The following is a 14,368-nucleotide window of genomic DNA, read 5'->3' as shown; positions in this document are numbered from 1 at the left end:
CTGACAGTAACTCTATTAAAGACTGTAGAAAAAGGCTGCACAGTGTCAGAATAATTAGAAATGGGTTTGGTAACTGAGAGGTCATCGATTTGAATCATCTGAAGAGTCACATAACACGTAACACATGCTCGCGAATTAGGTTAATATCTTTATCCTACACTAAAACTGAGAAGTAGTGATATTGGACCAAATATTCTTTCCTCCAAGTTTCTCTGACAACCTTGAATTGTGTATGATACATGGTGAATGGATTTATTTGACTGCAGGAGCTAAAAACAAGTCAGACACAGAGTAATTAGTCAAAATGTTTGTTTGTTTTTTTGTTGCCAACAAATATAAATATAAACTACTTCCATACTCATACTGCATAATGAACAATATAAGTTACAGTCTTATCGTGTCTTATTAATAACACTTGAGTTAAAGATATCAGATCAGGGTACGTCCTCATAGGACACAGTATATTATTATTATTATCTGCTACACTAGATGACGCTTGTTAGTTCACAGGCTGGGCAATAACATCATACTCAGGTGATTTGTCCACTTTCTGTAGTGACATATAAGTTCTGTCCTCTTGCTCTGGTTTCACCTTTTTTCTCGAGTTCCTGTGGAGAGAAAGGAGAAAGAGTTGGTTACAGTTCATTGTATAAAAGCCTCAGTGTCAGGTTGAAACACCAAGAAAAGAAGATTGAAGTGAAGACATGCAGCATAGAGGCAGTGGTTAAAACAGGCTTACACAGAATTCATGGAATGAAGGCCAGTCCAAATCATGGCGGTAACAGGCAGAAACAAAGTCCTGAGACAACCGTGAAGTCTACAGACAATGAGTTAAACTGAAAACAGATAAAATGACTGGCTATATGCATTTCCATTGAAGCTGAATAGATTCAGCAAGATATGTGAAGCAAAAACAGGTGTGACGGCAGAGACACAGAATTGACTGGGATCTCCAGTGCATCAGCAGAGTGTTAGAAACTTAAAATGAGCAATAACTCACCAAAGGAACGCAAAGTAGCTTATGAAGATGAGATTTATGATGAGAGATACAACAGCAACAGTCAAAAGATGCACTGCATTCAGTCCATGATGATCTATAAGATAGATAAGATAAGATAAGATATGAGGTGCAGTCACTGTGTTGCTACAAAACCACTTTGGTCACTGACTAAATGAGAAATGAGAGGGAGCAACTAAATCACATATAGTGTCATCTGTACATTTCTATAGAATTGTTTTCTTGTTTAGATTTGTATTGAGCGTTTGCTGCAGTTTAAAACTAAATCCACAACACAATAATGTGTGTAAAATAAAAAGTCTGTATATTTTCCAAATCCTCCAAAATAACAAAAATGTGCAAAACTGAAGTTAAAAATATATAAATAACAAGATACTGAACAGGTAATGTAACTTAAATCTGTACCTGCCTGGCTAACCTAACTTAAGACTGAGTCATTTCACATTAAACAGTAGCTCCTGCATGCATGGTATCATCATCCTGGTGGTGTCTAATAAAATTTAACAAATACTGTTTTTATCTTCAATACATTCTCACTGACGTCGGTGATTGATGAGTGTTATGTGTGTCGTGGGTGCACTCACCTTCCTGTCTCTGTGATACTTTGGTGACGAGGTTGTAATGCATGTCACCATTTATATTACTACTGACACACTCGACAACAGTGCCGCTGTGCTCTTTTACAGTGTGGATGACCGTGCTGGTGACTGTGTGGTTTGACACGGTGGTGATGACAGAGTACTCAAACTGGTCTTCCAATAGGGGCCATCTGATGGTGGGTACAGGAAACCCCTCACTGATACACACACAGGAGAGGACGTCTGACTGAACCTCACATCCAGAGCCCTTTAAGATCTTGGGTAAAACTGCAGTCACACAGAAAACAAACATTAGTTAGTAACTTTAAAACTACAATATTTTTTAACAGAAGCTCAATACCATACTCACTGGAGACTTCAGCATATGTCAGAGAGGAGTTAATGTTTTCTTTTACTAAGTCACTTAATGATCCTGTAATCTGCATGTTTTGATTTATTAATTTGATATGGATTTCACTGTTTATACAGCATGTCTTCAAGTTGGGTTTGTATCTCGTGCGTGTGTGTGTGTAGTGCAATTTCATGCACTTTGTTCCATTAGATCATTACGGACTACACCACCAATGTAAAGTAGTTAGGGAGGCACAGGTGAGTGACGGACTTGGAACGCAGCCGTCACCAGACAGTCAGACGTTTAAAGACGGTTATTGTACTTGTGAGACTTTTATAGATCTTGTTTTCAAGTTTGTTTGTTTTTTTATTATTCTTATAATTAAATTAAATAAAAAAAAGTTAATAAAATTAATACATAATACATTTTAACTGCTTTTGTTATATTTTTAACTTTTCAGTCCTTATATTGTGGCCTTAATTTTATGTGTTTTATAGAAAACCAAGCTTGGTCAATGTTCCTCACAGATCACTGCTGCCCTCTTGTGGTGATAACACACACTGTGCAGAGTGTTGCCCAGGCCCCAGGGGAACCAGTTGGATTCAGGTTAATGTTCTTATGAAAAAGTCTGGCAATAAAAATCAAAATAAAAATATAAGAGCACAAAATATGAAAGTACAGGGCTCTTCAAGTTGTTCAGGATAAATTAACGGACGAAGTTTGGTCTTGCAAAAGTCAAATACCATTAATTTACTGTGAAAAAACATTTAGTGGTACAAGTGGTACTTTTTGTCTTCAGGGTGTTCAGGTGTTTTGTTGTGCAGATATACTGTTCAAGTGTCAGTGTCGTTCTGTGGATTTGTTTTTGTTTCATTTTGGATGATTTGGTCAGAAAGTTTAATCCATATGACAAATGATGGAGGGAAACTGTCAACAGTGCAGATCACATTCAGAATTCAGAGTCTCACCCTCCTTCACACTTGTATTCCCTGAGATTTTACTTTCTTTTACATCCATGAAACTAAATTTAATGTTATTTTATATACTGTGATAGTGCCCATAACTTTCCAAATTTCCTTTTCATGTTTTAAATTTGAACACAGTAAAAAAAAAAACTCTCTCTTTGCAGATAGTTTAGTACAAATTAAAGAGGTAAACATGGTTTTGCTCACAGGTCAGAGTCACTCCCTCCTCTGTAGTCGTGTCACCTGTGAAGTTGACCTTACAGGTGACTTCTGTGCTGTGGTGTACAGCTGAAGTGTTAAAGGTCAAAGTTGAGCTGTGTCTCTGTGTGACAGCAGTCTGAGTCTCAGTCCTGAAAACAGTGATGTTTCCTGGGATGTGAGAGTCGTTCTCTCCTGGTTTTCTCCACGTCCAGGTAATTTCAGGAACAGATCCAGAGCAGAGACCAGGAGCAGTGCAGGTCAGTGTGGTCTGATGTCCCTCTATCAGTGGAGGAACTGTCACTGTGGGTTTCTGACTCAGTCCTAATGAGAAAGCAGAGTGAAGATTATCACTCAGTTAAATCTGGGTTAAAATAACATGTTGCAACTAAAGATCTTCATTAAAATGCAAAAAAAGCAAAACTACAAAAGTATAATCTCAAAAAAACTGAATTAAAGTGCTGTTTATGTTAAAGTTGCAGATGATTCCACTGGAGCTTACTTTAACTCGACTATAGGCTGTGTTGATGATGAGAGGATTTGAATCTAATAATTATTCTGTAATGTGAATGACTTTGCAAACTAGTTTGTCATTGTCAAACTGGAGACTGTTTAATTAAACAGATTCAGAAAACTATTGTTCTTAAAGAAATGTAGTGAAGTAAAAGTATGAAGTAGCAAAAAGTGGACATACTCAGGTATACCTCAAAACTGTACAGTGCAGTATAAATAAAATCATTTTTTCTATATTAAACATTTGAGTGGGGGCAGTAAGACAAAAATATCTTGCCTATGTTACTGCTGCAGTTCCTACTGGTTGTTAAAAGAAGCCAACAAATGCCAAGTGTTCATTCCCTGTTAACAGTATTAACACACCAAATGTGTTGGTGCAGTTCATGGGTAAAATGATTGTTAAAATATTGTTAAAGCTTCTCATACCTTTAACAGAGACATTCGCTCGTAGGGAGAATGTAAATCCATCTGTCTTCTGATTCAGATTGTGATCATTAACTCTGAGCTGATAGGATCCAGAGTCTGATTCTCTGAGGTCGTTGACGATGATGCTGCAGTTGTTCTTACTCAGGTCAGACTCCAACAATGAGACTCGTCCCATGAATCCAGCCTGAACTTTTTTGTTCTTATTAGTGTGGAATATCATATCTGAGTCAGCACATTTAATTTTGTTTTGTTCACATTTGTACCAAACTATATGCTGGGATGTAAAGGCATCACTAGTAGAGAAAGAACATGGGATCACAACACAGAGTCCAGTCTCTGCTGTTATTTGTCCTTCAGTAAGAGTGATACAGAATTGATCTTTACAGAATTGTCCTTCCCCTGCAAACCTGTTCACCTGTTCACCTGTTAATAAAAACAGAACAAGAAAACACATATCTAATACACAGTGATATACAACACTGGTCAGACACAGCAACAGAATTTCATGGTTTCACATATTTCTTACATACTAACTGCTCAACACATATTAATTTAAAAACTACTTATGTAAGTAGTAAGTAAGTAAGTTAAGTAAGTAAACAGATTCAACAGAAATACTACTGATGACCTGAGAATTCAGGTTGGAAAACGAGATACTTGTAATTTGGAAACAACCTGAAATCACTGATAAGTACATTTATCACTGTAAATTACTGCTAATTGTTTTGTTTAAATATACTGGTCACCTTAAAACAATATTATAATAAGGTTACATACCTTTGTTGCTTGTCACAGAGAAAAGCAGAGCCACACAGATGAGAACAATCATCCTCGTTTGTCAGATTCTCGTCCGCAGGACAAACTTTGCAGTAAAAATGCTGTAAACATGCAAAAACCAAAGGAAGCTCCACAGTTAACATCACAAAAAATAACATCAAAGACATATTTAGCAATTGCATGCACAGGATTTTGGGATTACTTCACACTGAGTAAAAACAATACCAGAGTGAAATCTAAATAGATCATACTGGAAATAATCTGTTTTTAGTTTTATGACTCTAATATAGCACATTCAGTCTTAGTGATCCTAGATCCCAATGTTTTATGTCAATTTCAGAGAGTGGACTACAATGATATAACATTTCAAGAGAGTAGAAGAAAAGCTGCCATTGTTGTTGCTGTTCCCACATCTCACTGCCAGAGGAGGATAACAACCACTTAGTTTCATGTTTAGTTTAGTTCACACAAATTTCACAAGTACAGGTTTCAACCAAAGTTTTTATTAAGTCAGTTTCTTCTGTAAATCTTAGTTTAATAAAAACTTTTCAGGTCTGTTAACTGGGATTGTTTGAACAGGCTTCTACCTCTATCTCTGTCTTATCTTGCACTCAATAAATAACATCAAAATCAACAAGAATTATGCTATTTGACTTTAAATTCAGTAGCTGAAAGAGTCCAGCCTTGGCTGTTATTGTTCGTTCACTAAGGTTGATACAGTGATTATATTTGCAGTGCTGTTTCCTCCTGGAGTGGTACCTGTTAACGATGAGGGGCAAAGAAAGCACATTTTTTAAAAGTAAAAGATGTTTAGATCTTGATAGATTAGAAAGAAATAATAGATAAACAAAAGTAGTTTTACTGAATTGTAGCAGAATTCAAATATATATTATCATTAAACGCTTTCAAGTGTTTAAATTGTATTTTTATTTTTTTTAAGTTACAGAGTTTCCAAGGTGAATAGATCTTGAGGATCATTCTAGTTTTACAAACCAACAGGTTCGACACATTGTGTTAAAGGCCCAGTAGGTGTCAGTATAGTGCATGAAATATTGTGTGGCCCAATTAAATTAACTTGTAAATTATTTGAGTTTAACTGCATAAAATTTAAAGACATCCAGTTTGTTAGATCATATCAATAGTAGAGAACTCAGCTCAGCATTATCCATGTGTGCAATAGGGAGATACAAGTGTGTGTCATCAGCATAACAGTGGAATTAAATATTATGTCTGTGTATAAAATCTTCCTATTAAAAGTAAAATCATGTAGAATGAGAATAATATTGGACCAAGTATTGAGCCCTGGGGCACACCATATTAGTAACTAAGAGGTAAGATGTAAACGTGTCAAACACACAAAATGTCCTATTAGTCAAATATGATATATACCAAAGTAATACAGACCCACCCAGTGCCTCAATCTATCCAGCAGAAATGCATGATTAATTGTGTCAAAGGCAGCACTTAAATCCAACACCACTAGGACAGAACAATTACCATAGTCAACATTGCTTAAAAGGTGGTTTGTGATTTGTGGAAGGGCGTTTCTCTGTGCTGTGATTTTTACAGAAACCTGCCTTTTCCGAGAATCTTCAATAGAAAGAGTAATTTGGAGATGGGGTGGTGGCTGTCAGCTAGAGTCCGATCAAGCCCAGATTTCTTTAACACAGGCTGGATACATCACCACACAAGTTATGGTATACAGTACCATAACTCACCTTTGAGTCACATCCAAGAAGGATTTGTTTTGGGTGATCCCACATCTTATTGATTACTTTGGAGACAAAGTGTGACAGGAACTTGTTTCAGTCACAGACGTTGCAGAGGCATGGGGAGAAGGAATCTAGAATTATGGCAATTGGTATAACTAAGTTGCAAAATATAAGGTCCTACGATCCTTTACCATTCAAATGTAAGTTAATAGTTGCTCCTTCATGATCATAAAATAAACTGTAAGCTCTGCCCTTCTACATACCTGCTTGCAGTTTTGAATGCTATTTGTACTGTCTGTGGAGCTTGAATAGAGGAATATACTACTATAAAATATTGTGTGTGTACACAGCGATGACTTGTTTGTATGTATAAATATACATGTGTTCTTAGCACGTGTAAAAGGAAGTATAGGTGTGAAACGTGTCATTTTCAAAACATAAAAACCCAACAAGAAGATGCACCAAGCTGCAAGGTTGGTGATTCAACTTCCAGTTTCCCCAGTTCTTGGCTCTATATCAAAGTGTCCCTGGACAAGACACTAAACCCCAAATACTCGGCACCTAAAATGCAGCTCCCTTTCCATGTAAATTTCCCCAAAGGAATTAAGAAATGTTCATTTTTATTGATAAGATATCACATCCACACCTTATCAGCATGACTAGGTCAAGTGTCAGGTGGCTAACATGTGTAGCCTAATGCTGTTATCAGCTTCCCCTTTGATTGTATATACACAGAATTATACTATTCATAAATAAATATTTTTATTTGAATTGTTTGGCAATATGTTACAGCAATTCTTCATTTAAATCCTATTTAAAGCTAAGGGGAAAATCATACAAAAAGCACACCTACAGCCACGGCTAATCCAATATCCAAATTTAAAAAACAAGGTCCAAGAAACAGGCAAACAAGGTCAGACAGTGACTTACAAAATCAATGGAGCAGGCAGAAAATCAGAGGTCTGAGGTGCAGGTTCAGTCAGGTAACCAGGAGGTAAGTGGTTGGCAAGTGGTTTCACCTTCAGGTTTGAAGTGGCATCATCTGGCCAATGCTGTAGGACTGTGTACAAGTGGAACAGATCAGGGTGGTTAGTGACTGCCAACTCTGAGTTATAATGACTAATCTAGTCAAGTGTGAAGAGGAAGTTATCACTAAGAATACAATGATGCCTTTTAAAGCGATGTTTCTGTGATCTCAGTGACATTACATAAACATAATGCACAGTATAAACCGTAAAAGACACAAATTAATAATGTTGCTGTGACTGTCATCTTTCATCTGACACTGAAGATAATAAAATATTTTCACACACATCATACTGTGCACACATTTGTTATACATAGGCCTACCCATTCTTTGTTTTTCTTGTTTGGGAAAGATAAACAAACAAAAATTTTACTTTTCATTTCATTGTTTCTAATTTTTCAGTTTATACTGCAAACTTCCAACTTATGTACTTGTCCCAGTGTTCAGCATAAAACCTTAGTGAACACTGTTAGCACAAAGTAAAAGATGAAAAGGAGGAGGAGGTGAGAAAGTTCAGTCACTTCAGTTCTCTTCTGCCAAAGATAGAGACACTCAGCAGCAATCATTGTGAAGAGAAGACAGGAAGAGGTAAAAGAAAAAATGTAATAACTATAACACGATTAAACTATTGATTTAGTGACAGTAAGTGATTTGTGCTGTTCACTGGAATCTGAGGGTCATTCTTTCCTGTTTTGTGCCACATTCAGGGGATTCCAGGAAAATACCTGTGTCACCATAGCTGCATCTTAAAGCAGAGTCATCCATATGAAGATAAATATACTGATTTGGTGATCGAGTCAGTGTCAGAACAACCTTTACACTAGAAGTGGAGAAAACATTCAGGAAGTTCAGCTGATGCCATGAAATAAAGGAAGCGGCGTCACAAATCATAACACAGGAAATCAAATGTTTAGTTTAAAAGATGTGATGGTCACTTTACTCTGTTACTAATCTTTGTTTATCTGATGTAGAAAAACGTGGCTACAACAGGTCTGATATAATAACTGTCTGCCAGTCCAGCTCTGAGCCCCGATTCACTGATGTGAGCTGTGACTCTGACAGTAACTCTATTTAAGACTGTAGAAAAACGCTGCACAGTGTCAAAGTCATTAGAAATGGGTTTAGTAACTGTGACATCATCGATTTGAATCATTTGAAGAGTCACATGACTGCAGGAGCAACAAACAAGTCAGACACAGAGTAATTAGTCAAACTGTTTTTTTTATTGCTGCTAACAAATACAAATATAAACTACTTCCATACTCATACTGCATAATGAACAATATAAGTTACAGTTTTATCGTGTCTTATTAATAACACTTGAGTTAAAGATATCAGATCAGGGTACGTCCTCATAGGACACAGTATATTATTATTATTATCTGCTACACTAGATGACGCTTGTTAGTTCACAGGCTGGGCAATAACATCATACTCAGGTGATTTGTCCACTTTCTGTAGTGACATATAAGTTCTGTCCTCTTGCTCTGGTTTCACCTTTTTTCTCGAGTTCCTGTGGAGAGAAAGGAGAAAGAGTTGGTTACAGTTCATTGTATAAAAGCCTCAGTGTCAGGTTGAAACACCAAGAAAAGAAGATTGAAGTGAAGACATGCAGCATAGAGGCAGTGGTTAAAACAGGCTTACACAGAATTCATGGAATGAAGGCCAGTCCAAATCATGGCGGTAACAGGCAGAAACAAAGTCCTGAGACAACCGTGAAGTCTACAGACAATGAGTTAAACTGAAAGCAGATAAAATGACTGGCTATATGCATTTCCATTGAAGCTGAATAGATGCAGCAAGATATGTGAAGCCAAAGCAGGTGTGACGACAGAGACGGAGAATTGACTGGGATCTCCAGTGCATCAGCAGAGTGTTAGAAACTTAAAATGAGCAATAACCCACCATAGGATGACAAAGTAGATTATGAAGATGAGATTTATGATGAGAGATACAACAGCAACAACAGTCAAAAGATGCACTGCATTCAGTCCATGATGATCTATAAGATAGATAAGATCAGATAAGATATGAGGTGCAGTCACTGTGTTGCTACAAAACCACTTTGATCACTGACTAAATGAGAAATGAGAGGGAGCAACTAAATCACATATAGTGTCATCTGTACATTTCTATAGAATTGTTTTCTTGTTTAGATTTGTATTGAGTGTTTGCTGCAGTTTAAAACTAAATCCACAACACAATAATGTGTGTAAAATAAAAAGTCTGTATATTTTCCAAATCCTCCAAAATAACAAAAATGTGCAAAACTGAAGTTAAAAATATATAAATAACAAGATACTGAACAGGTAACGTAACTTAAATCTGTACCTGCCTGGCTAACCTAACTTAAGACTGAGTCATTTTACATTAAACAGTAGCTACTGCATGCATGGTATCATCATCCTGGTGGTGTCTAATAAAATTCAACAAATACTGTTTTTATCTTCAATACATTCTCACTGGCGTCAGTGATTGATGGAGAGTGTTATGTGTGTTGTGGGTGCATTCACCTTCCTGTCTCTCTGATACTTTGGTGATGAGGTTGTAATGCATGTCACCATTTATATTACTACTGACACACTCGACAACAGTGTCTTTTACAGTGTGGATGACCGTGCTGGTGACTGTGTGGTTTGACACGGTGGTGATGACAGAGTACTCAAACTGGTCTTCCAATAGGGGCCATCTGATGGTGGGTACAGGAAACCCCTCACTGATACACACACAGGTCAGGACGTCTGACTGAACCTCACATCCAGAGCCCTTTAAGATCTTGGGTAAAACTGCAGTCAAACAGAAAACAAACATTATTAGTAACTTTAAAGCTACAATAGACTTTACAGAAGCTCCATATTCCTCCCTAACTATGCCACCAATATTAATTTTATAGAAACTGTGAATGACGAATTGTATTTTCATGTCTGACCTATGGACTCTTTGCTGAATAGATTAAAAACCTGGACACATACTGTCTGACATATACAGTACAGTACAAAATCATGTAATCTAAAAAATGTCCAGGTGTGTTAAGTTTCTATTACAGCAATCCAGAGACTCCAGTGAGACTGAGATTTACTTTGAAGACTCCCCACAGTTCAGAAAACCTCCAGATGTTTCATGACAGCAGATCTCTTTGCAAATCTTCTTCTTCTTCTCTTTCGGCTTTTCCCATCAGGGGTCACCACAGCGAATCATCCTTTTCCACCTAACTATCATGAGCATCTTCTACCCTAACACTAGCCAACCTCATGTCCTCTGTTAAGACATCCATATATCTCCTCTTTGGCCGTCTTCTTGCCCTCCTGCCTGGCAGCTCCATCTCCAACATCCTTCTACCAATATATCACTATCCCTCCTCTGAACATGTCCGAACCATCTCAGTCTGGCCTCTCTGACTTTGTCGCTAACACAGGCAACGTGAGCCGTCCCTCTGATGTACTCGTTCCTTATTCTGTCTAACCTGGTCACTCCTAAGGAGAACCTCAACATCTTCATCTCTGCTACCTCCATCTCAGCCTCTTGTCTCTTTCTCACTGCTACCGTCTCTAACCCATAGAGCAGAACTGGTCTCACCACTGTCTTGTACAGATCTCTTTGCAAATAGTTTTATTAAAAATTAAAGTTGTAAATATGGTTTTACTCACAGGTCACATTCAGAGTCACTGTCTCCTCTCTAGTCGTGATGCCTGGGAAGTTGACCTTACAGGTGACCTCTGTGTCATGGTGTTCAGCTGAAGTGTTAAAGGTCAAAGTTGAGCTGTGTCTCTGTGTGACAGCAGTCAGAGTCTCAGTCTTGAATTCAGTGATGTTTCCTGGGATGTGAGAGTCGCTCTTTCCTGGTTTTCTCCACGTCCAGGTGATTTCAGGAACAGATCCAGAGCAGAGACCAGGAGCAGTGCAGGTCAGTGTGGTCTGATGTCCCTCTATCAGTGGAGGAACTGTCACTGTGGGTTTCTGACTCAGACCTAATGAGAAAGCAGAGTGAAGATTATCACTCAGTTAATTCTAGACTAAAATAACATGGTCACATTCAGAATTCAGAATTTCACCCTCCTTCACACTTATATTCCCTGAGATTTTACTTTCTTTTACATCCATGAAACTAAATTTAATGTTATTTTATATACTGTGATAGTGCCCATAACTTTCCAAATTTCTTTTTCATGTTATAAAGTTCAACACAGTTCAGAAACCTCCAGATGTTTCATGACAGCACATCTCTTTGCAGATAGTTTAGTACAAATTAATGTTGTAAACATGGTTTTACTCACAGGTCATATTCAGAGTCACTGTCTCCTCTGTAGTCGTGTCACCTTTAAAGTTGACCTTACAGGTGACCTCTGTGCTGTGGTGTTCAGCTGAAGTGTTAAAGGTCAAAGTTGAGCTGTGTCTCTGTGTGACAGCAGTCAGAGTCTCAGTCCTGAATTCAGTGATGTTTCCTGGGATGTGAGAGTCGTTCTCTCGTGGTTTTCTCCACGTCCAGGTGATTTCAGGAACAGATCCAGAGCAGAGACCAGGAGCAGTGCAGGTCAGTGTGGTCTGATGTCCCTCTATCAGTGGAGGAACTATCACTGTGGGTTTCTGACTCAGACCTATTGAGAAAGTGTGAGGATTATCACTCAGTTAACTACATCAGAGTCTGTTTAGATGATCATGTGATTTAAATCTTCTAATTGTAATTTTAATTTAACTAGTCAACAGTATGCAGTTTCACATGGAGAGTGTTTTATTCTCTATTATCTTTTAACTATTATTTGATCTGATACTTAAATAAATGTACTTACTAGTTTACTACCACTTAATAAAACTGTGTTAAATGTTATGAAGGGTGATTAAATAAAACTTAATATCTATGTAACTGCTGCAGTTTCTTCTGGTTGCCCACAGAGGTCGACAAATTGGACAAGTACCCCTTTTAGTTCATTCACTATTAACACAATCAATACACCAAATATGTAACGATTAAGTAATTTATAACAATTCACTTCACTAAACTTATTTAATGTTGTTCTTCATACCTGTAACATTGACAGTTGCTCTTGTAGAGAATATAAATCTATCCGTGCTCTGAAAATAGAGACCATTAACTCTGAGCTCATAGGATCCAGAATCGGACTCTCTGAGGTCGTTGATGACGATGCTGCAGTTCTCCTCACTCACATCAGACTCCAACAGTGACACTCGTCCCATGAACCCAGCCTGAATGTTTCTGTTGTTCTCATCACTGTCAAATATTATATCTGACTCACCACATCTGGATTCTGTGGGTTCACATTTGGACCAAACTATATACTGGGATGTAAAGTAGGAGCTCATGGAAAAAGAGCATGGTATCACAACACAGAGTCCAGCCTCTGCTGTAATTTCTTCTTTAGGTAGAGTGATACAGTATGCACCTTGACAGAACCTTTCCAGAACTGATGCACCTGTTGATAAAAACAGAACAAGAAAACTAGGAACTAGATATTTCACAACAATATATATTGAGTAGACAACACAGCAGAATCTAATTAATTATCTTAGAACAGATACAGTGAGAAATGTTACTGATAAGCTGATATATCAGGGTGGTAACCTGAATATCTTGGTAATTTGAATTATTGCTAACTCACATGATGGCATGAAAACAAAACTATCATAAAGTTGAATACCTGTATCAGCGTTGCTGCTTCTCACAGAGAAAACCAGAGTCACACAGATGAGAACAATCATCCTCGTTTGCTGCTGTAGAGCTGCTTTCTCCCACTACAGGAGAAACTACACTAAAAATGCAGTGAACATTGAAGCAAAGATTGTGATAAAAAATGTTAGTGTGCGATTCTTTTACCTTCAACCACTTGTTCAGACGGGAATGTGAAAATGTCCTGTTCAAAAAGACATTCTAGAAATTGTAAATTGCAAATGTTTCTTATCGGAAACTATTGTGCAACATTTCAGGAAGTACATTTCAAAGCGATATTTAACTTTGCTGAATTCTTTCATTGGATTAGAATTTCACTGTAGATTATCAGACTATTGTAATATACATTGTACATTGAATATTTATATAATATATAACATTTAAATGTCTTTAGTTGTTGTTTCTATAATCCTCTCAATGAAAGTTAACTTCCGCAAAGCTTTTCAAAAAAGGAAGTTATCTGAGTGTTTTTTCTTATTTTGAGCAAACTAGTTTGTGACCGTTTGCTGTCTGGTGGTTTTAACACTGAATGACAAAATCCCACATAAAACCTCCACAATGTCCAAAACACACATTGCTGTGCAATTGCAGAAAATGGTGTGTGTTAGTTCCATGTATTAAATATTCAGTAGGTGTGTATTAAAAAGATGAATATTGTGACAGATTAAGTGTATAAATTATCTAATTTGCTGTATTTAGCACTGTTTTGTTCTCAGTGTCTCAGTGTCTCACTTCCTGTTTGCATTGTTAAGCAACAGCTTGGTTTCATCCGTTGACTGATTGTCTAATCATTGTAATATTGCAAACATCCCTTTGTGGAGGTCATTTGTCTATGTCCCTGCAGTGTCCCCACCACGTTCTCATTATGGACTGTTACAGACCTTTTGCTCTTTTCCTACCATAGTAGCAGAACAAACATTAGGCTAGGGTCTACAACACCCTACCCAACACCTTATAGGTAACCTTCATGTGCCATTATCTTTAGCTGACGGGTCAAAGGTCAAAGTTGAGCTGTGTCTCTGTGTGACCGCAGTCAGAGTCTCAGTCCTGAAAACAGTGATGTTTCCTGGGATGTGAGAGTCGTTCTCTCCTGGTTTTCTCCACGTCCAGGTGATTTCA

General features: G+C 37.4%; 2 protein-coding genes across 4 annotated transcripts; both read right to left on the bottom strand.

Annotated features, from left to right (window-relative positions):
- Positions 1–329: 329 nt before the first annotated feature.
- Positions 330–4,879, bottom strand: LOC113169019 (sialic acid-binding Ig-like lectin 8). Its single transcript, XM_026370138.1, has 6 exons — positions 4,828–4,879; positions 4,051–4,473; positions 3,121–3,435; positions 1,603–1,884; positions 1,001–1,094; positions 330–608 (listed from the first exon to the last, which is right to left on the bottom strand). The coding sequence occupies exons 1-6, from the start codon at positions 4,877–4,879 to the stop codon at positions 500–502; spliced, it is 1,275 nt and encodes a 424-aa protein (XP_026225923.1). The 3' UTR covers positions 330–499.
- A 3,921-nt stretch (positions 4,880–8,800) lies between these two features.
- On the bottom strand, positions 8,801–13,600 carry LOC113170820 (sialic acid-binding Ig-like lectin 7). 3 transcript variants are annotated; one of them, XM_026373086.2, is made up of 8 exons: positions 13,397–13,600; positions 13,221–13,331; positions 12,588–12,995; positions 11,841–12,161; positions 11,214–11,534; positions 10,080–10,352; positions 9,472–9,568; positions 8,801–9,079 (listed from the first exon to the last, which is right to left on the bottom strand). In XM_026373086.2, the coding sequence occupies exons 2-8, from the start codon at positions 13,279–13,281 to the stop codon at positions 8,971–8,973; spliced, it is 1,590 nt and encodes a 529-aa protein (XP_026228871.1). In that variant the 5' UTR covers positions 13,282–13,331; positions 13,397–13,600; the 3' UTR covers positions 8,801–8,970. The 3 variants fall into 3 exon arrangements, with proteins under 3 accessions (XP_026228871.1, XP_026228872.1, XP_026228870.1); XM_026373087.2 differs by having other exon boundaries at positions 13,221–13,314; XM_026373085.2 differs by having other exon boundaries at positions 13,221–13,600.
- Between the last annotated feature and the right edge of the window lie 768 nt (positions 13,601–14,368).

This window comes from Anabas testudineus, chromosome 16 (genome assembly GCF_900324465.2).
Source record: "Anabas testudineus chromosome 16, fAnaTes1.2, whole genome shotgun sequence".
NCBI classification, from domain to species: Eukaryota; Metazoa; Chordata; class Actinopteri; order Anabantiformes; family Anabantidae; genus Anabas; species Anabas testudineus.
Note: the sequence above shows the minus strand (reverse complement) of the source record. Positions and strands in the feature narration are given on the sequence as shown.